We start from the raw sequence: 26,249 nt of genomic DNA, 5'->3' as shown, positions 1-26,249 counted from the left end.
TAATATAAGACCCGGTCTTATTTTACTATAATATAAGACTGGGTCTTATATCATATCATATCATATCATATTGTATCATGTCATGTAATAATATAATACCGGGTCTTATATTATTTTTGCTCCAAAAGACTCATTAGAGCTGATTGTCTAGCTAGGTCTTATTTTCGAGGAAACACGGTAGATATAAGCCACTACTTCTAAGGCAGCACACAGTGGAAAGTAGAAAGAGAAAGAACTTTGCTGTGAACCAACTGGGGTCCTAATTCCAGCCTTCCACTACCCACACACTGCAATCTTTGGCCAGTTACATAATTTCTGAGCCTTGATTGTCTCATCCTTAAAATGGGGATGGAAACTCAACAACAACAACAACAACAACAACAACAACACACCCAATTCAAAAACGGGCAAAGGTCTTGACTAGACATCTCTCCAAAGAAGCTATATGAATATGGCCAAGAAGCATAAGAAAAGATGCTCAACATCACTATCCATTAGGGAAATGCAAATCAAAACTACAATGAGATACAACCTCACACACATCAGGATGGCTACTATCAAAATAAAGAAAACAAATGAGGATGTGGAAAATTGGAATCCTTGTGCACTGCGAGTGGGCATATAAAATGGTATAGCCACTGGAGAAAACAGTATGGTAATTCCTCAAAAAATTAAATATAGAATTACCATATGAGCTAGTTATTCCACTTGTGGGTATATAAAAGAATTGAGAGCAGGAAACAGATATTTGTATACCATGTTCACAGTAGCATTATTCACAATAGCTAAAATGTGGATGCAACACAAGGATCCATTGATAAGCAAGATGTTATATATATATATATATATATATATATATATATATATATATATAATGAAACATTAGTCTTGAAAAGAAATAAAACTCTGACACATGTTACAATATGGATGAACTCTGAGGATATTATTTATGCTAAGCAAAATAAGCCAATCACAAAAGGACAAATACTGTATGATTCCAGTTATATGAGGTACCTAGAGTAGTCTCATAGAGACAGAAAGCAGAATGGTGGTTGCCAGGAGCTGGGGGGAAATAAAAATGGGGAGTGATTGTTTAATAAGTATAGAGTTTCAGTCCTACAAGATGAAAAGAATTCTGAGGATGGATGATGGTGATGGTTGCACAACGCAAATGTATTGAATACCACGGAACTGTACATTTAAAAATGGTTCAGGGTGTCCAGTTGGCTCAGTTGGTTAGAGCGCAGTGCTTATAACACCCAGGTCACCAGTTCGATTCCCACATGGGCCAGTGAGCTGTGCCCTCCACAACTAGAGTGAAAAACAACAGCTTGACTTGGAGCTGATGGGTCTTGGAAAAATACACTGTTCCCCAATACTCCCCAATAAAAAAAATAAAAGAAAAAAATAAATGGTTCAGATGGTAAATTTTATGTCATGTCTATTTTACCACAATAAAAAAAAAGGAAAAAAGGGGGATGGTCATATCCAGCATAAAAATTAAATGAGGTGTGGAAGTATCTGGCACACATGAAATGTTGCCTTCCCCCTTTCCCTTCCCTTCCTTCTGGTCATAGAAATATATGCAGTCACACTAACAGTTCCAGCAGGGGAGGCACAGAGTGTGGCCGCAAGCCGACGGGCCTGGGATTCAGGCCGCTGGCTCTCTGACACAGGGGCCACCCTTTCAGAGCTTCCTCATTAGTAAATGAGCGGAGGCCCCACCAGCTCTGAGAGTCTGAGATTCCAGAGCCTGGGCTCCTCTCCAAGGACAGACAAGGGTTTCAGGGTGACACTGTCCAGCAAACCACCAGAAGCTAGGTTGACTTGTGTTCCCCATAGTACAAAAAGATACACTGAAGTCCTAACCCCCAGTACCTGGAATGTGACCGTATTTGGCAATAGGGGCTTCACAGAGGTAATCGAGTTAAAATGGGGTCCTTAGGGTGGGCTCTAATGTAATGACTGGTGTCCTTGATCAAAGGGGAAATACAGACACAGAGAGAGCAGCACACAAAGAAGCCATGTGAACATGAAGGCAGAGGTCAGAGTGACATATCTATAAGTCAGGGAACACCAAAGATTGCCAGCAAACCCCAGAAGCCAGGAGAATGGCCTGGGACAGATTCTCCCTCACAGCCCTCAGAAGGAACCAACCCTGCTGACGCCTTGATCTTAGACTTTTTGCCTCCAGTACTTCGAGAGAATAAATTTCTGTTGCTTAAGCCACCGAGTTTGTGGTACTTTGTTACGGAAGCCCCAGCAAGCTAATACACCATGCATCTAAGATCCTGAAAGAAAACATTTGTTTAAAATCTGTGCGGTTCCAAAGAGCCACGGTAGCTGCCATGGAGCAGAGGGCAGGGGCTGTGCTGGCTGTGGATCCATGGATCTTAGAAAGCCCAGTGAAAGCAGCCCCAGAAGCCCCTCCCATGGGTTTGAGCTTCCCCCCCCCCCCCCCGGGGGGGGGGAAGGGGGAGAGTCCGGCAGAGACAGGCACACACCAGGCGACAGGGCCTCAGTAATCCAGTGGGTTTATTATTTATAAGCTGCTGTCATCACTTGCTCAGACTAACTCACTTCAGAGCGTTTTTAATATTTTAGAAACAGATGAGCCTAGCATTGCCTAAGCTATTCGTCGTCTCAGTCATACCAAATACTTCCTCCAAAATGAGGCTGCACGATGACTCCGACTTAACCGCTCACAGTGGTGCAGAGGGAAGAAGCTGAGCCCCTCGAGGCTTCAGTGCCCCCAAACCAAGCTTGAACACATCAGTCAAGATGGCCCCAGCTGAGAGGCCTGGCCTGGCCTCATGATGGATCGCCCTGACATCCATCCTCCACCTGCCCAGCCTGCCACTGCCCCATTTTCATTTGCCACTCCATGCCCGGCACTGGACCAAACCCTCTGCGCACATTATCCCATTGACTCCTCCAGGGCTGCTAGTTCCCCCATTTCGGAGAAAAAGAAACTCAGGTCTGAAGAACTTCAATAGCAGCCAGAAGCCATGTGGTGACTTGAAGCCAGGATTCTCATGTAGTTCTAATTCCAAAACCCCCAGCTTTTCCCTACTAATAAGCCATATTTCTGGAGGGTCATTCCAGGTGAAGGTGAGAGGGAGAGCAAAGGTCCGGGGTCCCAGACCTGAAAGCCATGTGGGGTACACCCAGCAGTGGATGCATGATCAGTGCACCCGGGGTGTGTGCCAAGTGGGGTGGGGACACTCGCTTTATAATCCTCAACCTGGGTTATAAGGGGAACTTAAGTTATTTTGTGCCTTTTTTTTTTAAAGGTGACATACTTGCAGAAAGGCTTCATAAAGCCTCTGAAAGATGAGAGGTTTGCCCAGGTGTTCCCCTGGAATGACCTTTATGAGACTGGCCAGGGTCTCCCTTCCACCTCGGCTTCCTACTGCCCTCACCTGACAAACACTGAGCTCCCCAACTCTCAAAGCACCTCCCCTGCCATGATTCACCCCCAGTGGTGAGGGACTCGTAACCCCGACGTCTCTGGTGGCAAAGGCAGAGCTGTTTGGGGCAAAACCACCAGTAACATGGCTCATGGAAACACAATATTAAAGTCTCAATCCTTTTCCACTGAAGAAAAATCTCACACACGAGCACACTATAGAGGATGAAAGCCTGACGCCATCAATGTGAAAAGGGTTTTGTTTTCTGCGACGGCTCATTCTCCCTGAGTGCTCTCTCTCTCCGTTATAGTTCACTTTCTTTAGGGAAAAAAAAAAAAAAAAATCACTGTTCTATTTAAAAGATTTGATTGATTTAGTCTGTGAAGAAACAAGTGACTAAGTTTTTTCCCCATTGCCTCAAAGTTTCATTTAATATCATTATCTCTAACCATGTTTTGAGTGCCTCTCAGAAAAACGACTTTTAAAGTCATATTTGATCCATCTCACTGCGACAGTGCCACACTCTCTTTAAGATAGCTTCTCTCTCCAGGCCCCAATTTCCCCATTTGTAAAATTAAGATAATATCAACGTCCATAAATTACAGTCTGAGCACTTACCATGAACCAGACACATTACATTCATGATTTCATTTAATCCTCTCAATAACCTTACAAGAGAGGTATTATTAGTCTCATCCCCATTTTGCAGATAAAAAAACTGAGGCTTAAAGAGGTTAATTGGCTCATGGTTACAAGTGGTGGAGCTGGGATTTATATCCAAGCTAGCCCTACTCGAAAACTCAAGCTGGAATCACAATGCCCCTTTGAGGATTAAATTACGAGAGCGCAGACCTGAGCCCTTTGTAAACCAGCAAATGTCAGGCCCAGGTTCACAGATATTTCTAGGGGTGAGAAGAGCTACTACCAGGTTGGGCAGCTCTGGAACAGAGTCTTGTGCCTTGCCTGCTTCAGAGCCAGGCAGGAAAAGACTTCTGAGGCCCTGGACACCCTTCCTTGAGAGCCTCAGATCTTTAAGAGAAATCAGGCCACGAGTACGGCAGTGACAATGCCTCTACCTCAGGCCTTAGCAGGACTTGTTACTGTAGGAATCAACAGATCTAGCCAAGCTCCCCCTACACACACACACAAATACATATGGGCTTTCAGTACTAAAACACCATTGGACACACAACAGGGAGGGGTGGGGCCTTGAAACAGCCCAGATTTTGGACATCCCACAGGTAGGGGGAAGAGCCACTGCTTTCTGGGGTAGGTGAGGCATGGAAATTGCACCCTGAATTTTCTAGGGGACACCCTTGTCTGACTGCAGCGACTGCAGAAATAGAGCATCTGGTGGCTGCCTTCAGAGAAAGGCCCACTGCCGCGCAGCCAGGACCAGCAGGATCTTGGAAATGCCTTTATTTCAGATCTCTTTTTTTCATATCCATTAAAATTCATTTCTACTAAATTAAATTTAATTTTGAAAGGTCGTGGGCCCAGGAAAATGATGGGTTAAGGTAAAAATTGTTTAGCAAAGGTGTAGTTTCCTAAAGTTCACCTGCTCACCTTTGTGGCACACCTGGGCCCTGTGCCCTCCAGGCCCTCCAACCAGCCTATTGTGCTGTTGGGTAAATTTGTATCTTTCTCATGTACCACAGCAAGGACATGAGGTACAGGACAGTTCCCTCTGCCTTTCCCTTTATCTCCAGGCACAGTGTGCCAATGAGGAGGTGACAACAAATGCCTTTATCACTCCCTGACTGGTCTATAATAAGAAGGCCCTCGCCGGCCTCCGTCATAGATGTCCACTCTTTAGCACTGGCAAAGAAAAAACTTACAACTGAGAATTTCACTTCCTGAGCTCTGGCCTTCTCATTTCACTCTGCCTCCCCTTCACTGTCACGACTTCTTGCTTTTAAACTTCCCATTTCTCCAGTATGACTGACCCTCCCTAGGGCTATTCCTCCAGGCATTTGCATGTAACCATGGATGTCTAACTATGAGACAAAATGCTTCCTCCCAGCTGCAAGACTCTCAGGACAGGAAGTTGCAGTACTAGGTGGTCCAGAAAGGAGGCATTTTCCATCCCTGGCAGACGCTCGGGACACTCCTTCAGCCCATTTATGGAGCCTCAAAGGGCACAGAGCTTGGCTGGAAGGGACATGGGATGACAAGGTTCCCCTCTTCCTGCTGCTCTTCTCCCCTACCCTTAACCCCAAGCCCTCCTACCCTGCTTGTCCAGGCCCTGGTGGCCCAGAAGCTGGGGCTCTGCAGCCCGCTGGCACACAGTGTCAGCCATAACCGGTCCAGCAGCCAGGTCCCAGCTCAGAGGCTGGCAGCAATAGGCCTACACTGAAGAATCTGGGGCAGAGAGGAGGGAGGTAAGTGATGCAGAGCATGGGTCAGAATGGATGAAGACAAAATCCTCAGCTCTGGGTGTCCAGAAGTCCTGGAGAGAGCAACCACTGGCCTCTCCACACCACAAGTTAGATGCATGACCTAAACACTAATACTGGAGAACTGACAAGATGAGAAAAGAAAAGCTGCAAGTGACGTGGCCAGGTGGAGCCTAGGTTTGACTCCAAACCCATCCAAGTCCAAAATTCTGACTCTTTCCAACAGGCTACCAAGCTTCAGTGTCAAAGCTCCACAGTGAAACCCATCTGTACACATAGTAGGTAGACACTTCCAACATCTAGTTCACTTTGTCCATTATTCCAGGTGTTCAACAACTGCTGATTGAATGAATATCCATCCACCGGCCTCCCTTTCTAATTAAGCGCAGCGGGTAGCACGGCACGTGCAGGAAGGCAAAGATGCTGCAGGGCGTCTGACGGATTCCCTATACGACCGGTTCACAGGGGAGGCCCTTTCTCTCAGAGGGACAGAAACATCTTTCCATATTCTTTTTGCTGTGTTTTCACATGATCTAATGTTGCAAGACCCAGGGCCAGAAGGCTGCAGGGTGTGAGAAGGGAGGCCCAAAGACACCTGTTTGGCTTTCAATACTCCGCTATATCCAAGGCTTCCCCTCGGGCCTGAGCATGCCTGGGCACGTGCACAAACACGCTCGCTCCCACACCTCGCCCCAGCACCTTGAGCATCTGCTTGGGCCATCACCCTCACCTGATGCTTGCTGCCCAGATGGAGAAGCCCTCCTCCTTTTCTGCAGCCTGCGAGTGGCCACCCCAACTGAGCTCCTGGTCTCCGCGTGTCTGCAGATGCTCAGAGAAGACCGATCCCACCTGTAAGCGCAAGGTTCCCAGCCACTGCAGGTCGGCCAGCGTCACCACCCTGCACAAACAGCACTTAGCTCCGAGGTGCTGCACTCCTGCAGGGATGTTCCCTCACCTCCAGCTGCCTATCCCCAGCCGTGAGGGGGGATAGTGTCCTGCCGCTCAGTGCCACCATCCTCCCGGAAAGGGAGTAACATTGAACATGATGGAGATGATGGAGAAGTGGGGCAGAGGGAAGCACACGCACTTAGCGTTTCCTTTCAACCTCCAGCCACAAGGAGAGGTCAAGGAGGGGCTGGTGACCTATGTTATAGGTAGAAAAACTGAGGTTCAGATGGGCTACATCAGCACCTAGTACGTATAGCTCAGATCCGAGCAGAGGTCTGCCCAACACCACTTTCCTTTAACACCACTAAGAGGTCTGACTTCCAACCTGAACACTGAAGGTGCAAAAAGAAACCTCTAAAATCCCCTAATCTTATCCTCATCGTATTGATAGATTTTATTAAGAAATCAAGACAGCAGATGTGTCGGTAATAGAAATCCTCCCATTTCTGTACCACTTTTAACTTTTCCAAGTATATTTGCATAGTTATCTCATGGTTATAGGAACCATCCATCAGAGGTTCAGACAGGTTTCATGGCATATTTTCTTTTCAATAAAGGCCATTTGATCAACGTAAAACTAAATGTGATTTAGTGTAAAGACTTGTATTTAAAACTTAGCAAATCAAAATCATTTCTGTGTCCAATTTTTTAGAAAAACAAAGATATTTTATGGACCCCCCAAGGCCAGGCACAGCAGAGGTCAGAAAACTGACACCTGAGCTGTAGAAGCACACATACCCCTCCTGACCAGTGACCTCCAGGCTGGGACGGGGAGCAGGGTCCCGGATAGGCGGGAGGGCATACCTGTGCCCTTGGCGGAAGAGGAGCTGGAGGCTGACCTGCTGGCCTTCTCACCAGAAGCCATAAAGGAATCTCACCTTTAGACAGATTTGAGGAAAGTTGTTTATAAAAAGAAGCTCTTCTGGACATCCCAGCTGCATAGCCAAGATCAAATTGCATCCAAGGTTAACTGGATAGAAAGACACAAGTGCTAACCCATGAAGACACTCTGATGGCCAGGACTGGCTACATAATTTGCATGGCCCAGTGCAAAACGAAAATGCAAAGTCCCTTGTTAAAAAAATAAAAGACGCATTATTTCAAAATGGCCATAGCAGAACATTAAAGCAAGCTCAGGACCCTTCTAGGGGCAGGATCCTGTGCAGCTGCCTGCAAATGAAGCCAGCCTTGCCTACAGCTCAAAAAAAAAAGGGGGGGATGTGGGGGGACAAAGTTTTTAAACTACAGCAGTAGTGGAATGGAGGCCACCTAGAAATCAGACCTGTGTGACCTGGGGAATGTAACATCACCGTCTGGGCCTTGGATCCCCCATCCAGGAAACAGGGATCACGTCTCTGGGCTGCTGCCCTCCTGAGTTTATTGTGACAGAGAAAATGAGATAATGAAGGTGGAAGTGCCAGGGAATGGAGAGGCCCCACATAAATATAAGGGATCACTATTATTCACCCAGACCCACAGAGCTCTGGGATTTGTGGAGAACATTGACATTCCCCAGCAATTAAATCAAATTAACATAATTCAAACAATACATCTAATTTTAGCTATGTGTAACAATTCCCCCTCAACAGAACACTGCCTCTCATTCGAGGAGTGTAATGCCAGGGATGCAGGAAGGAAACCAAACCATTCTGACACAGGCCTTTTTACCCAGGCAGGCACCAGACTATTTCTATTTTCACAGCTGAAAGATGTGCTCCTAGATGGCTTCTACTGCATCCAGCAGCAGAGCCATCCTGCTGGCCCAGCTCCTCAGAGCTTCCCCAGAGACTGAGGAGGACGCAGCAACCCTCCAGGACCAAACACACAGCAACTCCCCTGCTGGACTGGGAGTCAGACAGGGCGCCAGACCTACAGCCTCAATCTTCCTGTCTGTGAAATCGGAGTGAGCATGCCTCTCCTGTGTCCCTCCCTCAAAGGACTGTTTAAGAAGTTAGTGATCGTTATTCTCTGTGGATGGGTTTAATGTAAATTGCCAGATTCATTCATTCAACCAACAGGTTCTAGAAATGCAGAGATGACCAAGGTCCAGCCTCTGTGCAAGGTCTAATGAGGAGAACAAGCATTTAGCCCAGGGGTTGGCAAACTGTACCCAAAGGACAGATCCAGCTTGCCGCATGTTTTTGTATAGCCCACAAGCTAAGAATGAGCTTCACATTTTTAAATGGTTGCAGGAAACAAAAATTAACATTTTGTAACATGTGAAAATGAAATGAAACTCAAATTTCAGTGTCCATAAATAAAGCTTTATTGGAACACAGCCATGCTCATTCATTTGTGTGTCTATGGTGCTTTTGTGCCACAACAGCAGAGTTGAATACTTGCAACAGAGACTAAAAAACAGTTACCATATGGCCTTTTACAGTAAAAAAATTTGCGCCCACCTCTCACTTAAATAAACAGTGAGTGTTGTGATAGTGAGATTAGCAGTGCTAATGGAACACAAAAGAGGGAGCAATTATTTCTGCTTAATGAAATCATGGAAGACTTCCCAGAAGAGGTGATATTTTTTTTCTGGATTTGAAAACTGAATAGGCATTTACTTGGTAGCCAAGGGCAGAGAGAGAGGGGTTTCGGACTTTGTGTCTAGCGCTGCCAGTAGGGAAAAAGCATGGGGAGTATGGCAACATGTAGGAAATGCTCAGAACATATTGAGGCGATGAAGAGAAGGAGAAGAGGGAAGAAGAAGACAAAACTGAAAAGACAGGCTTAAGCCTCATGAAGAGTTCACTGTACCTACAAAGGAGCTTTTCTTATTCCCTCTTTCCCCAAGAAGCCCAATAAAATAGTAGGCAGACAGACTCTGTAACCCAAGGGGCAACCAGACCTTGCATCCAAACAGTATTCAGAAATCTCAGGTTCAGGCCCAGTTCAGCCGTGAGCCTTTGGGAGGTCCCTGCCCCCACCCTCAGTTCCCAACCGTAGAATGAGCAGCTTGTATTTAATGACTATGCCCCAAAAGCCAGAGATGCAAAGAACAAACTAAGTGCCAACACCAGGCCGTGGCTGGCAGCCCATCAGGCCCTGAACATGCCTGAAGCTGCATGTGACACCAAAGAGCACTAATTAGGATAGTGAGACGAGGACCAGATTGGAATGATCTATCCAGGACACATTTCCCTCCACCAGGCCCAGAGAGGGCTCAGGCTTCTAGGCCCAAATCAAGCTCCCTGACAGCCTTCTCCCTGGCATAGGCGCCCTGAGGCCCCCAAATCATTTAGCCCCTCCACCCTCGGCGCAGACGGCCACATCTGATTTTTGCACACTCTTCACCTTTACTTGGTGGGACTGTTTCCACATGGAACAAAAGAACCAAAGTCCCTTCCCTTCTCCGAGTCCTTCTCACCATCTAGTGCTCAAAGAATCATAGCCTGTAAGGGCTGGCATTTCTTACCAGGCACAGAAAAACCAAGCTTGGAGACCTGCTTCTAGTGTTTGCTTGGCCACGAAAAATAGCTGCATGGTCTGGACAAGTCATTTCCTTTCTCTGGACTACAGTTTCCCCATGAAGGGAATGGTGTATGAGATCTCCAACGTCCCTTCCAAGATGCTATATCAGCTAGCCAGGCTCTCCATATGACAGAGTGAGAAAACAGAGGCCCAGAGAGGTGAAGCGATTTTCCAAGGTCACCCAGCCACTTCCTAGGGGCAGAGTCGGGACCATCCTTAGTTCCTAATGTTCCCATTCTAAGGCAGTGGCCATGAACGGCCTCGTATGCATGTCTGTAACTGTCTCTCTGTCTATCTGTATGTCCATCTGTATCTTTAGATCCATATCTATAGCGGTCATTCTTCTAGTAGGAATGCATGCCTTCTCTCCCCAAGTGGGGATGGTATTTTATCTTACAAAGTCAAGGGAACTGATATGTAGAGTTCTCATCCAGCTCTAGGCTACATTAACTGTTTTTAAAATGTTTTGTTTTTTTGTTGTTGTTGTTTTTTTGCCCCTCATCTCTCCCCATTTAGGCACTTTATCTATTTGATTTTAATCTTCACAATCGCCCTAGAGGCAGTAAGGTGAAGGTTTTCAAATCAGGCAGCTGGTGTGAACCCCAGCTCTGGCTCTGATCAGATGTGTGACGATGGGCAAGCTACTTAACCTTCCTGAGCTCTCCAAGGTCCTCACCTGTCAAATGGGCTGTTCTCCCAGCCCCTCAGGCTAAGTGGGCTCCAGCGAGTAGTGTGAGGGTCAGAGAAGTCCCTTGCTTTCTCTTCTCTCCTTCATCAGCCACCCATGACTGGGCCTTGCTGTGTTCCTGCCGGTCGCTGGGTAATAGTTGATAGATGAGAGAAACAGAAAACAACATGAATTTCGATCCCTACAACACCCTACATCTGCTCTCACCTGCTTATTATAAAAAACCAGGACTTGAGAGAGAAAGACAGTCCCAGGGTTCTCTGAGGCCTGAAGACCCAGGGGTTCGTCTCCCAGGAGATACGACCACTGGAGAGGGTCCTAGCTCAACAACAGCCTGGACCTGGCTGTCCCCTTCCTGGGACAGTTCTCTCCTTCCCCTCCCCAGCCCCAGCAGAGCAGCCACTGGAGAAAATGTGACAGGCTTTTAGCGCCTCGGGCTTTCATTAAAACCAGTGAACACTGTATTCCACGGAGAAAGAGAGGGCCAGTGGGGGCAGAGACTGGAATCAGAAAAGCACTTCAGTTGGGGCTGAGTTGGGGTACTGATCTCTCCTGAAAACAATGACTCCTTGAAAATTCAGTAAGTGATGGAGCTGGGATTTTCCCAAAATGTGCAATTCATGTCTAAAAGACAAGTCGCTAAAAAGCCAGGCTTGACAAACCACATCATATAACCCATAAGACATTACCTGATCTTTGGGCTGTGGGTTTGCCTGGGTCTGCTTTCCAGGAAAACGCAAGAGAGGGCTGCTTGAGCCCCTCCCCCTGCTGAAGTCAGCCTCCTGTGCTTCTCCAAGCTCCACGGGAGGAGGCCTGCTTTGCTCATGACCTTGAAAGCAACTCTGCGTGTGACAGACCCAGACACCTTGCACTGAAAATAGAAGGCGCTCTGTCTCCTGCATTCTCTCAGTTCACCTGCGGCAGGTACTCTGACCTCTCAGAGGTTACTCTTTGTTACAGAGGTAGAAGGCGCCTTACTGGCCTCAGCCGAGCTTTATAGAGTCACAGGGGCCCGTGATTACACAGGCTCTCCAAAAACACACACCCCAAGGACCAGAGCTGCTAACCTTGCGCATGGCGACCTTCCAACAGCCCGCGTGGCCCCCACACGCCCTCCTCTCCTTAATCGACCCACAGTAGTGTCAGAGCTGTGAAAATAATATGCTGGATGGGATGAGTATCAGTGAGCTGCACCTGAACCCTATTCTGGGTGGCCTTTCACACTTCTGCTAACATTCCTGTGCCTCGCAGTCTGGTACCCATTAGAGCTGGACCACAACACAGGACGGCCTCCTCCATCCACATTTCCCTTCCGGCACACCGCAGGCCAGGGTAAGCTAGCTGGCATCTGGGAACCATTTTGCCCTGCAGCCTTGTAAAGTCACATAATCACAGAATTATAAGTACCTCCAGGAGAGGCTTCAAAGCCCTCTAAACCAATCCCCTTAATTTAGAGATAGGGAAACTGAGGCTCAGAGAAGTGTCCAAAGCTACACAAGAGAGTGAAGAGGACTAGAACTCAACCCTGCTCTCTCGACCCCAAGATCTGTTCTTTTTATTCATAACCACATGTAGTTAACACTTGCAAATCTGAAGGGTGGGATGGGAAGGAGAGGCTCCTACAATCCAGATCATAGACAGGCTCCGTTAACTGAGAAACGCAAGGTAATACACTGGCTTCATTTCCTGCCAGGGCCCATAATCCTGTGTTGTCCTAGGACTTATTTGAAAGTGCCATCAGCGTTAAAAGACCTGAGAAACTCCCTGGGCCCACACACAGTGTCCAAATGGACACAATGTAAGCAGCCTCCATTCAGGTCAGACTCAGGAGAGCTTCTTGGGAAAGATGAAGCTGGGCCTTAAGGGATGAGTAGGGATTAGACCAAGTTCCAGAGAGCATGTGAGGGCGCGGGAGCAGCAGAGCACCACAAACTGGAAGCAAGGGGAGGGCCGTGGGCGGAAGGGGTAAGACGCAGGCATAGGCAGAGCCTGGACAGGCTCAGAAGCCCTGGGAAAGGGTTTGACTTCCTCCTAAAGGCAATGCGAACTAACTGAAAGATCTTATCAAGGGAGGTGACACCTATCATGCTATTTGAGAAAAACATGAGTCTTGCTGCAAGATAAAGACTGGATTGGAGAGAAAGACTAGAAGAGCTTACTGCAGGAATGACGCTTGGGCAACAGCAGGGGAGGTGCCAGCTGGGGTGGAGAAAGGTACATTCATGGGAAGAGCCATCAAAGTGCTTCCTGAAGAATCTAATGATGGTATAGCTTTTCCTCAGTACAGAATCATAAAGCATATCTTTTCCATCTGCCTCATTTCAGTCCTATCGTGTGTGGGGGGGATGGGGGGGTACGATATTGACATGTGGGTTAAAGTACTCAAATTCAACCAGTCCAGATGTCCTTCAAAGGCAGATCTGCTCAAGAATGAGGTCCAAAGGCTATGACACATGTGACAAGCTAGAAGACAACGTTAAAAGAAAGACAAACTGACTAGGATTTACTCTACCTAAAGCAGATAGTGAAGCCCAGCTGCTCAAGAACTCGACCATATATCATGGCTCTTAAGACACTGCTCAATGTCAACGGACAGGCACGGGCCCTTCCACTGTGTGCTGCAGCTGTCCTAAGCAGAGAAGACTCTCGCACTGAATCCACTGCACGCCCGGCCCGCCCAAGGCATTCCCAAGCAGGATCTAACCTGAGATCAGCAGGGCAGCACTCTTGTTTCCAGAGTGGCAGAGACCAAAGCAGCTCTTTCAAACGGCATTAAAATGAATTTGCCAAATCTCCACGCCAAAGGAGAATCTACCGTGTTTCCCCGAAAATAAGACCTAGCCAGACAATCAGCACTAATGCATCTTTTGGAGTAAAAATTAATGTAAGACCCGGTATTATATTATATTATATTAATTATATTATATTAATTATATTATATTATATTATATTATATTATATTATATTATATTATATTATATTATATTATATTATATTATATGCAGTCTTACGTTAAAATAAGACCAGGTCTTGTATTAATTTTTGCTCCAAAAGACGCACTAGATCTGATGGTCTGGTTAGGTCTTATTTTTGGGGAAACACGGTAACGTCTTCATAAATTCAATGCAATTCTACAGACATTTCAGACGTTGAAGCTTTTCTGACGGGCTGTTTTCGATTCTTCATTTTAATTGGAGTTTTAGATCAGGTTCACATTTCTCCAGTCTTTCCTAATTCATTTAAGAAATTGGCAGCAGTACTAAGTGAGTATGCTTAACCTTGGGATATAACCTTCACAGCCATCTCTGGAAAGGAATTCACTGTGCTTGAATTATACACAAGGTGAGAATTTAGCAAAGTGGGCCCAGACTTTCACCTTTTAAGTCTTATTTAGGGTTAAAGAGGAAACCTCCAGTGGTCACATTTTAAAAAATCTTTATTTATCCATTCAGGGCTCTGGGTGCAAACATGTGTTTCTCTCTGTCGCCCTTCCCCTCCCCACATGTCCACAGCCTGTGTCTTGGTTTTATTGGTTGCTCCAGGGTAGGAGACGGATTTGAGTGGGAACTGAGGCGTTGGAGCAGGCACTTACTGAGCGCTTACTATATCCCAGGTGTCTTACACATATTAACTCACTCAATCCTTCCAACAACCCTGTGTGGTTGTACACTAGATATTTTTCTCCCCACCTTACAAATGGCAAAACAGAGACTCAGGGAGGGTAACTGAGCAACTTGCCCATGGTCACCCAGCTAGTCACATCTGAGCCAGGACACCAACTAAGGACAATTTGACTCCATCTAATTCCAAAGCCCACATCCCTTCATGGCTGCTTCACCATCACAATCAAAGATGACCTCCTGTCATACACTAAAGTCCTTTTAATTTTCTGGTCACCTTGCCCACAAGCGTACCAGAATAATATGGGGCAGGGTAGCTTAACCTCATCTAGGACTTGGGAGGCAATGTTTAAACTCAATTCTGACAGAGGAGTCAGTGTTAGTGTTTGAAGTGAAAGATTCAGCAGACAAGGAGACCTAAAGGCAGAGAAAGAACACATATCCAAAGTACTAGTTCAGAATACAGCTGAGTGCAGCACGTAGGAAAGGAAGAAAGGGATGGGAACGGCGGCTACGGGCTAGATGGGGGTGGGGTAGCTAGGAAGCCAGAGTAAGGAGCCTGGACTTTATTCTAAAGGCAATTAGGAAGCCACTGAAGAAGGATCTAAAGGAGGGAGTATCGAGATCTGATTTGCATTTTTGGAACATCAGTCTGGCGGCAGAGTGGAGTATTAGACCCAACACACACACATTTTCAAGTTGGTTTACAATGGACGGCTTCACATGCCAAAACCCAGACTTTTCGGACCACACTCCAGCTCCACTTTGAGCCAGTACGTTCTGTTACCTACTTGGCTCTAGTCCACATCACCTTGGAATTCTTAATTGGGGGTATGATGTCATCTATAACTTCCAGCTTTCATGTCCAGAAGACACACAGGCAGAGAAGGACCTGGCTACCCTCTTTGACATGCAGTGCATTCTCTGTCTTTCTTTACAATTACATTACATTTTTTAAATTACGTTACAGCTAAGCATATTCCTACTTTTTTATTAGAAGCATCTTCTTAAAAACATATTCTTTTAAGCACCTTGTTTAATGATTGCGTACCATTTCACCATATGGGTGACGGTGCCCAAGTCATTTGTTTGAGCAGGTTAGTCCTGGCTCCCTACAGCCCACCTCTTGCCCTAGGGCCTCGCTTCCCCTGCCAGCAGGGGCATCCACCAGTCAGATTTCTTAGTTCCCACAAGGCCCCGACAGCTCTATCACATGCTAGTGCTCTATTTAAAGCAACCACTCAGAAGGTTAGCAGTCCAGGAGAGCTCGGACTTGAGCTGACTGCCCCTCCTTCGAACCACAAGCCTCACAGAGTCCCCGATACTTAAGAACAGTTCTCTCCCTCTATCACCTGAGAGGCTCAGGAAGCTACCTAACAATATTATCACTGAGAAAGGACTCATCACTGTCTTCCTAACCTGCTCCCCTCCTCTTTCCTAGCTCAATGAACAGCACCACCAACTAACTACCCTAATACCAAGGCAGAAATGAGGTCCGGTAGACATTTAATCATACACACACATACACACACACACACACACACAGGCAAGTATGTCACATATGTCAAAATGAAACATAGCCTCGTCCATGACTACCTCCTTGTACCCACTTTATTACTCATGAAGACCAAGTTTTCAACCACCCAAATATCTCCAGTTTGTCACATGCTCTCCATCCCCATCAGTCACCCCAGCCTATCCCTCAGCTGGATTATCCCTCTGCATTCTAGATGCCCAGTTCACCAATTACCCCACCCCATACCCCCATTTCTGCACTGAAGGCAAAGTAACTTTTCAGGCTTCTACCCGGAGCCCCTCAGAGCCGGGCCTGTCTCAGCCCCTTCTCCAGCCTCTCCTGTCCTCCTTCACTCTGCTTTCTTTGCTCCTGCTCTTGGCCCCACAGTTCCCAGACCACTTCCTCCTCTGGACCCCATCTGCTCACCCTCCACACCTCATCCACCAGGCGGACCCCTAGCAGTCCATGAAGACCCAGCCTCCACTTGGGAAGCCTGCTCAGCTCCCTCCCCTCCCCAGGCCCAATCCAGGGCCCTGGCCAGGCTTACTTCCCCCGTATGACTGGCCACAGTGCTCAAGTCAACTTTTTACTTGCCCACCTCCTTTCAGGAGTTGGATACAGAATAAATAATAAGTGAATACCAATCCTCTCCTCCTTTACCTCTTTCCTTCATCTCCTGGTTTGATTCTCCCTTAGTTCTGCCACATTCCATCAACTTGTTCCTGTCAGTCTGCTAGCACAGAGGCTCTCCAATGAGCTCTGTGCAAACTTCACCTGAGAGGCCTGGCCCCACCCACCCCAGCATCAGATTCTGCAGGGAGAGGTGCAGCAGGTCTGCGTGTAACAAGCTCTCTCCCCCCAGGTGGTTCTGATACTAGCAAAGCTGAGGGGCTACTGTGCCCATCTCTCCCTTCCCTCTTCCTGCAGTCTCACCTTGAGTATTTGGGCTGTTCCTTCAATTTCAGAATTGGGTCTAGGGGTCATAACTCTGGCCAGTCCATAATTAAGTGCCTCCTTCCCTTTTCCTATAATGCTTTGTCATGCAGGGACTCTGGTTGCGCTCCCCACATAAGAACGCAGGATATGGTGAAGCCAAAAAGGAACACCCACGGAGCCATAGATTGGGGAGTCATACCGCTATATTCTCGCTGGTGGCTGGTCAAGACACAAAAGCAAACATCCACCAGTACCCCAACAGGGGGGTCTTCCTGCACCCTAGTTTCACTGGCAAAGTATCCTACAGGAAGTAGGATCCACACGATCTGCAATCCACCATCCACACTTGCTAACCGCACTTGCTACCCGCAATCTGCCCTTCTGCTTCTCCGCCAACCAACCAACCCCCTAGCGTCGCCGCGGCAGTTATATTAGTGCCTAATGGCTAACCAGTAACAGCTGATGGCCACTCAGCCACAGCGGATGGCCATCTGATTACAGCTGATGGCCATTTAATAACCGAGCCCGCACCTTTCCACGTGAGGCGGAGAGCCTGGAAACTGCTCTCTGGGACTCTGTCCCCACAGCTTCCTCTCACTCCCTCCCCACCTCTCCCAATTCTACTTCAATGATATTCTGTGCCTTCTAATCTGTGCCTGTTTTCTCCCTGACCACACTCCTCTTTGTGGGCATTCCTTTTCCCACTTGACTTCTTAGGGGCAGGAAATGAGACCATAGGGATCCCAGGAATGGACACGGGAACTTGGGGCAAGAGTTGCGTCGTGCTCATCTTTTACTCCTATGTGTCCCTAATGCACCGAACCCCAAGTCCGGTTCCTGGCAAGCACGTCATGTAAAGGCCCAGGAGCTCAGAGGTCCCGGGGTCCCTCTGTGTACTAAGTAAAAGTTCCAGATCAGAGCAAGTATAGATGACAATAGCAGAAATGCTGTTTGTCAGTATCTTTGTGTGTAATGTAAGCACAGTATTAAACAATTATACGAAAGATGCTGACTGTGTACTCGGTAGAGAAATCTCCCAAAGAGAAAATAAAGGGGGAAATAACCATTTTGTGAACAGAGCAGGTAACCCCTAGGACTCAATTTTCAGCCACTCTTTCATCTGGCCCCTTGTCTTTCCCCGGGTGCCTGAACAGGGTCTTCGCCATCACTCGGGCTGCTCCTGAGACGTCCGGAGGAGCCTTTGGACACCCCAGTTCCACCTGGAATCCGGACGCCAGCACTTCTGTCCTGCGCCCAAATCACCTGCCTCCACTCTCTGCCTTGGGTTACTTCCTCCTCTGGCAGCTTTCCCACTAATTTGCAAGTCCTTCACATGAAGGCAAGAAAAATATCATCAGTCCACCTCCGCTTTCAGTGCCTAGCATAGCCTTGACTCTCCTGAGAGGGCAACAAATACCTAAGAAGGCAGCTTAGTGCAGAAGCCTGTGGATAAGCTTTGAAGCCAGGTGGATCTGGGTTTGAGCTCCGGCTTTGCCCTTGTTTGGAGGGTCCAGTGAGGTAATGCCTATAGGGCACGCAGGCTCTCAATAAATACAGACTCTACCTTTGATAAACAAGGAAGGTCGCTTCGCAGCTAACATTGTCAGGGATGTTCTGACGTGAATAAAAATGTGGTAACTGCAACTGAAAATGTATCAGCACCTCAGCAAAAACACGGGGAAATTTTCTTTGAGGGGAAGCATCCTGTCACGGAAACAAATAAGAAAAAAAGGGTTTTTTAAAAAATTGGCTGGCCATTACATCTTCTTTGCTTTGAGTGTCCATAACACAATTTCTCCTTTATTAGAGGATGTGTTATGCTTGCACTCCCAAGATGCACAGAGTCTCCCTGGAGGAGTCTGGTCTGCCCATGACACCATGTGTCCCATTATCTGTGATATTCCACACTCTGGATATATCGGCCATGGCTCTCCCAATGATGGGATTCTCAGAAAATGTAGGAACCACTTTTAGGTTCCCATTTTGACATACAGCTCCAATTGCCAGGCAGAATTTTGGTAAAGCCTGTCTCAAAGTTATAAACTGGATCCATGTAGATAACTAAATCTGGAATAATAAATCTTATCAAAATAGCAAATTCATTCCTTTCCTGAAAATGAAATGAAGAGATGATTTAAAGTATCCCCTTCTCATTTCCTAGCACCGCATTAATAATATGCTGGCCTTCCCAGGCAAGCATCAAGACGTCACGCTACCACTGGAAGGCTAGCACGAGCTTTGGCGTTGCATTTATTAGAAAGAATAAGTTAACTGACAAGACAATCACGTCGTTCACTATAACCTCTTAAATATATGGGAGTTTTAAATTTTACAAAGCACACCCTCATTTGATTCTCATCCCTATTTTACAGATGGGCAAACTGAGACTCAGAGAAATTCAGAGACTTACTCACACACGTAGCTGATAAATGCAAGAGCTGAAACTGGAACCCAGGCATGACTCCTAGCCTAATACTCTGTAAGAGGTAGACTTTTGAGCTGCTTTTTGAGAACCAAAAATGGAGATATGGAGCCAAGCAAAGCTTATTTGCCTTTTTCCAAAAAACCAAACATTGATGACAACAGACTTTGGTTTGCTCAAAATAATTCAGAGGAAAAAATATTTGCTTCCAATTCTATAGGGCCAACTCTTGCAAAATCAAATAGAAAGACTAAGAAAAAAGTCTGAACCACAGTTAAATGTAGCTTCTGAATCAATTCGAGCCATAAATATTTACTGAGTGGTTATATACAAAGACTCAGGCCTTGGTGTCAGGGAGCTTATAATCTGGTAGAAGGGATAAAACAAGAATGAGTCTCACACACGCACAGAACGAAGGCCAGGCTGACATAAAGCAGAGTGTAGAGAAAGAGTGATGGGGGTGGAGGTGAAGAGGGGACATTCACAACGGGTTTCCTGAAGAAGAGAGTGATGGGCTTTGACATGGAAGGAGGAAGAAATGAATGACAGATCAGCCATACAAAGGCATAATGGGGACCAAGCATGGGAATGAGTTAACGTACATGGAAAGTGCCTGGCACACAGTATCCACTTACCAATGCTTGCTCATGTTTATTAGAAGAAGGGGGAAGGAGGCCTTAGACAGGTTTAAAAAAAAAAAGCAGCATTGCCATATTGAGAGGAGATAGGCCGAACTGGTGAGCCAGCAGTTTGATGGGGTGAGCAAGAGAACAGAGAGGGCCTGGAGGCTGGCTCGAGGTCCCCTTCACAGGGAGGTCGCTTGCTTCAGGCTCTGCCCCGCCTGTTTTGAACTGTGGCTGTGGGAAGCAAATGATGTGCAAACTATATAGGTCTGGACGTAACTGAGGGTGTAACATCTTCTCTGCCCACAAAAACCTGCTCTTCTGGTCTAGCAGATATTTGGGGGGGGGGCAGTGATGGAAGCACCCTGGAAACAGCCCCCACTACCACTGCCTCTGCAGCATGGAGGGAAGCACTAGGCTGGAAGATGGACATAGAGCAGGCTGGGAAAGTTCCCATATCTTCAGCTACTGCCAGCACCTCCCAGAGCTCGAGAGGGACTGGGCCACTTCCATTTTCTGAGGCTTACTAGGTAATAACGTAAGAAGAGATGCCAAAGTAGGGTTACCAAAGTTGTGGTGTGTTTTAAAGGTTTGCAACTAATAAATTAACAAGTTTAATAATTAACATGCAATGCAGCATGTACTATTCAAAAGCCAAACAGAGACTTTATATACAAATATCAGTTCATATTGCAACATACACTAGTGATGTGGTTAGCAACAGGACATAGGTTTAAAGAACAGGACCTACGTTTAAAGATATGTGATGAACCTAGTCTCTTTCTGTCCTGTCAGTTATCTCTTGGATTAAATGTATAAACTCATTTGGAAATAAGAGCAGAAGTGAAAATTCGAGGCCCTTTACAAATGAATGACATAAGCCCATATGACCCTCCTGCTTAATTTCCTTCTCTTCACCCCACCCTCACCCTTTCCCCACCCTCACCCTCCATTGACCATCCTGATGATAAGCCCTGGCTGGACCACTCCAGTCTCGTGCAGATACCCCAAAATCAGCCCTGTGCTTCCAATCACTGGATCAACGAAAAACATCTCTGCAGTCCAGAAGCAGGGCCCAGGCCAGCTGTGTGAGGAAGGCTGAGGGCTCTTCTGAGAGAACCGCACAGACGGCCTGCACAGCAGAGTGGTGATGGCTGCTTTCCACTCCTGGGCTTGCTTTTTTCTTTCTGTGCCCTCCTCTGCTTGGCTCCTTGGGCCCCTGTGCAAACGCTGCTGTTGTTCCAAATGGCTAAAACCACTTGACATTTAGTGTAGCAGAGACCCTGCAAGGAACTAACTATATGCTCAGTGGTAGAATTCACTGCACCAAAAAAAAAAAAAAAAAAAAAAAATGGTTCCACTGCCTGCCTACGATTTTCAATTATTTAGTAAATGATTAGAAAAGAAGAAATTATCAGGCTTTCTTCAGATGCCCCCAAAAGACAACCCATCAAAGAGTGTATTGTTCACCCGAACACATGCCTTTGAGCAAGAGAACACCTAGTCAAGCAGAGAAAAATACATGGATCCACTCATTCAACCATTCATTCCATACACCTTTATTTATTGCATGCCCATTGTTTGTCAGGTGCTCAGCGAGGTATTGGGTATACAGCTACGAATAGGACATGAACTTTTCCTTCATCAGCATCGGAAGATGAAGTAGCCAGAGGAACAAGGAGAGAGCTCGGTAAACGCTATCCCGGAGTACTTAGTGACTGCAGGCTTAGTGTTACCCTTAAAGTAAGGCTGCGATGCCAGCCCCTTTCCCTCCTGCTCTGTCTCCCTCACCTCTTCATCCTCTCCTCCTTTCTTCAATTCTGCCCCTCTTCCTCCCATTCATCCTCAGCCTCACTTTCTCTCCAACCTCCCTGTCCTCTTCTACATTCAAGCTCTGGGTAAACATAAAAAAACACTGGCATTCTCACGCCCAAGGCTTCCTCATCCTAGAAAACTGTCGTTTGAATACAAATATCTGCTTTATAAACGCTTTGCAATTTATTTATTTCCATCCACACCTTCAGAAGCAAGGGGACTTGTCAGTAAATGTCATAAATACTGGACTTTATTCTTTTTTGAAAAGCTGCAGCTCTGCCAGCAAGCATCGGGCCAGGATGGGTGCTACAGAAACAGAAAACTGAATGGAGCCCCAGAAGAATGCAGGCATTTTTGGAGCTCCAGAGTTTCAGCTCAATTCCCTGTGTCGAGGTGGTTTCTATCTGTGACAGTCAGTGCGTCACAACATCAGCCTCCCTCCCCCGTTGCACAGCACCCCTCAGCAAGCGCCTTCCCACACTGTATCATCAACTGTAAAACTGCAACCACCGCTGAAGTTACAACCGTGATTATTTCTACAAACGGGGAGGAATGCGGTTCAGCTCAGTCAGTTAGGTTACCCGTGGGACAAACATCTTTCCTTTTAGTAAATTCAGAATGCCCTTGGCTCAGCCACACATTCACACGAGTTTCCAATTCACTGGAACAAACTGTTTATTTGCGTGTATGAAGTTCTTTCTTCCTGCTGATGTAAGGATGGTTCCACAGCATTCCCACAGTCTGTGGTGACCAAATGTAAAGTCCTCAGCCGCTTGATTTTAATACACTGTCTTTAAACATTACTTCATTTGTGAAAAATGGGTCTTAGACTTCACCTTATATTTAGCCACCCAGCCAGCTGCTTAACCAGGACCTATATGAGCTTCTCCTGCCTGCTCTAAACATCCTCTCTGCATTTTCCTGCCTCCCTCACCTTTTCTCTGTAGGGTCTTCTACCTACCTGTCATTTTGTATTTTGCTATAAATTTTAACCCTATTCTCTGAGATGGCTTTCAAGGCCATGCCAATGTGTAACAAAACTCACAATCATGAAATACAAATGAAGGACGCCCCATACCTTACCCTGTAAAATACCTACCCCTTACCCAAAGAATCAGCTCTCAGAGTTTATATCATCGCTGTCACTTTGAATCAAGCTTTCCTTATTATTGTTGTATCAATCATAGCACCCAGGATACTGCATAAAATAATGAAAATCTGTATGGAAGATTTTTGAATGCTACTGACGCAGTATGCTGTGACCAGCTAGTAAAACGACATAACACAACTCAGGGGGAGGGGAATATATTATCATCTAGCACTGAAAATAGAAATAAAGTTGACTAGTAATGTAAACGTTAAGACCAAAGGAGTAAAAAGAATATTGAAATTGCACTTTTATATGCGTGTGTTACATGTAGTCAGGATTCGGAGTTACATTGAAGAGAGTTTCACAGAATGAAAGGAAATCAAAGAAGAAAAGAAGGGAGAGTATTCCTTTGACTATTGCTCAAAAAAAAATTATTTATGGTATCAGGAGCATCCAGGAAGAAGCTCAAGAGCAAAAAGTGGGATAAAAACATAGAGTGAGCAGTTTGGGAGAGAAGATCAGCTTGGCTCCTAAAGCAATAGGCAGAAATTGAAATCGAGAGGACGCCTTCCTAATAAGAAGTTTACATTCATGCCAAGAAAGTGGGTGAACACCGTCAGATATAACCAGACGTTCCCCTGCCTGACTCACAGGATGGGCTCTGGTATTTCAGACCCTAGCAGCAGGACTTGATGAGATTCTCTCTCTAAGTGGCACCAACCCAAACTCTGATTCACCATCGGTTTGGGGAAGGCCTCTTTTTTGGTCCTGCTAGAGGGGTGGTGCTTTTGTGAAACTACTATTTACACAGAAGAAGGCAATCCCTTGAGGGAAGAGAAGCTGTCTTTTGAAGGAAGGGGTGTAGGAAAGCCCAGAGTGTTGGTTACATCGGTTACAGAGACCCTCGCTGTCCCTGTGTGTCATCTTTAGGAAAAGGTGGGATGCTGGTCCACTGGTTAAGTGGAGCGGAACTCACAGGCAGCCTGTTTCCCACACTCTGCTGTCAACCACAGGCTCCAAACTTCTTTCTCAGAGTGAGGCAATTTCAGGAAAAAACTGGTTCCTTCTCAACTAAGACCAATGCCTCTGTCCTGGAACCCGAGGGGCCCCATGCCCTGGCCAGGAGGCTGCCGGCCGTGCTCCACCTAGACTTCTTCAGGTTAAAACGGCTTTTCTGAAGCTTTCCCTATCTTCAAGTCCCAAAACTGCACCCTCCTACTCCTGGCGTCCTCCATGGTGGTGGGGGGAGGGGAGCAGGGTGCTCGAAAACACCTCTTGGCTGGAGCCCTTTGCTCAGTTAACTGCCCCCTCCCATCACAAGCAAAGGTGTTCCTCATTATAGGTGCTTTGAGTCAGGGGTAGGAAGACCCCCAGACCCAAAATGGAAGTGCTAAACATAGCAACATTTGCCCTAAAGTGTCTGGGTCATTGTGGGGGGAATAGCTTGTCTCCACACTCTTCCACGAAAAGGCAGACCTAGTCTCTGACCAGGCCCTTAGGCCGGGCTGGACAGCACCCGTGTCTGGCTTCCAAAGGAACTTCCGCTTGGCCATCAGTCGCTCATCTTGAGTGACCCGAACGGAAGACGTTGCCAAATGCCCTGGGGTCATGCCTTTCTGCTGCCGACCCAGAGGGTTACGAAAGGCGCTTCCTGGGCTCGAGAAGGGATAGGGAAGGGCGGGAGCTCCACTCCTTTAGAGGCCCGGGAGCGATGCTCTCCGCGCCAAAGAGTGGGTCACCGCGGGAGGCGCCGGGCAAAGCAGCCTCGGAAGCCCGGTGCTTCCTTGGAAAGCAAGAGAGGCGGCGAGCCGGAGTGGAGCAGCCCACCACCCGCCTGCCGCCAGGAAGCGGAAAAAGTTCCTCCCAGATCAGCGCGGGCCTGTCGGCGTCTGTCCAAGGTGCTGAAAGGTCTCCGCGGGCGGCAGGCGGGCTAGTTGCCGTGAGCCCTGCGCCTCCTGGCCGCCCGCTCTGCCCTTCCAGCCTCCTGCCCTGTCCTCTTCCCCGCCTCACCCGAGCCTCTTCCTCGTCCCTCCTCTCCTTCTGCCCCGGGCCCTCCACTCTCGGGCGGCAGCAACTCCGCGGACGCCCGGGCCCCGCGCCCCCACCTCGCTCCTGGGTCCGCTGAGCGTCTTCCCCCAGCAGCTACCCCCAGGGCGCCTCTGCCGCTGGTCTGTTGCCGCCGCCCCCCTCTTACCTTCTTCTTTCGATCACGGGAGCGGTTCCTCCGCTTCCTGTTGGATTCCTCCTTCTCCTTCTGCTCCTGGAGGGCCTGCGCCTCGATGTCTTTGATTTTCTTCAGCTGTTTGGCCGCTTGAGCCATGGTGGGTCACGGTGCTCCGGTCCCCGCCTCCCGGACCCCTAACACTTGGCAATCCAGGTGGCGACACCCGCCCGAGAAGGAAAAAACGAGTCTCTGCTCCGCGGAGTGGGGAGCTTCTTTCCCTGCCGCGGGAAGGATGCGGCCGGGTCGGCGGGGGAGGCGGCTGCAAGCCCCGCGGAGGGCTAGGCGCGCCGCGGCTGCCCTGCGGCCCCCGGATGGCGCCTCCCGCCGCGGCCGTAGCTCACTCGCCGGCGCCGGGGACCGGCTCTGGGCTCGGCCCCGCCACCTCCCTCCCTCCGCCCCTCCCTCCTTCTCCTGCGGCGGCGGCGGCGGCGGCGCGGGAGGCGGGGGTGGGGAGGCAGCTTGTACTGCGGCGAGCGGCGAGCGGGCCGGGAAGGAGGCGGACTCCAGCAGTTAACGCAGGAGGGCGCGGGTGCAGCTCGCGACCCGGGAGCCAGGCCGGTCCGACCAGGCTCGGAGCGCTCGGCGCCCGCGCTGGTGCATTGCGAGCGCACGGCGGTGGACTGGCGGGCCAGCCGGGCTTCCACCACTGCAGTGCTGCCGCTGCCGCCAGATACACGGGCCCCGCGCCGTCGGGTCCCGGGTGACAAAACCGGCGGCTCTACCCGGAGCCGCTGGGGCGCCGCAGAGGATCCTGCGGCGGGTGGCCTCGCCGCGCCGGGTGGCGAGGGGAGGCTGCGGCGGGCGGCGGGCCCCACGCCGAGGCGACCCTGCGGACCGGCACGCCTGGAGGCGGCGGCGGAAGCGACGGCGGAAACGACAGCATCGCGGGGCGCTGAGGCCCGGCCCGCGTGGCCGGGGTGGGGGCGGGGGCGACCCCGGGCGGCGGCCGCTGCCCTGCAGCCACGCGCCAAGGCCGAGCCTCGGTTGCCTTCCCGCTAAGGCAGCCCGCGGAGGGGCGCGCGCTGTGCCAGGGCTCCCCGGGGAAGAGCCGGTTTCCCCTGTCGCTCTCTTAGAGCTTGATTTGCCCCTTTTA

At 48.4% G+C, this 26,249-nt stretch overlaps 1 protein-coding gene across 12 annotated transcripts in view; it reads right to left on the bottom strand.

The window, feature by feature from the left end:
• Window positions 1-25,392, bottom strand: part of ANK1 (ankyrin 1) — a 201,730-nt gene extending 176,338 nt beyond the window's left edge. For all 12 annotated transcript variants that reach the window (XM_019742079.2, XM_019742089.2, XM_019742082.2 and 9 more), the window contains exon 1: window positions 25,127-25,392. In XM_019742079.2, coding sequence (XP_019597638.1) covers window positions 25,127-25,252 — 126 coding nt within the window. In that variant the 5' untranslated portion in view covers window positions 25,253-25,392. The remainder of the gene's footprint in view (window positions 1-25,126) is intronic.
• Window positions 25,393-26,249: the final 857 nt, after the last annotated feature.

This window comes from Rhinolophus sinicus, linkage group LG04 (genome assembly GCF_036562045.2).
Source record: "Rhinolophus sinicus isolate RSC01 linkage group LG04, ASM3656204v1, whole genome shotgun sequence".
Lineage (NCBI taxonomy): Eukaryota > Metazoa > Chordata > Mammalia > Chiroptera > Rhinolophidae > Rhinolophus > Rhinolophus sinicus.
The sequence above is the reverse complement of the archived record's forward strand: the minus strand, read 5'-3'. Positions and strand labels throughout refer to the sequence as shown.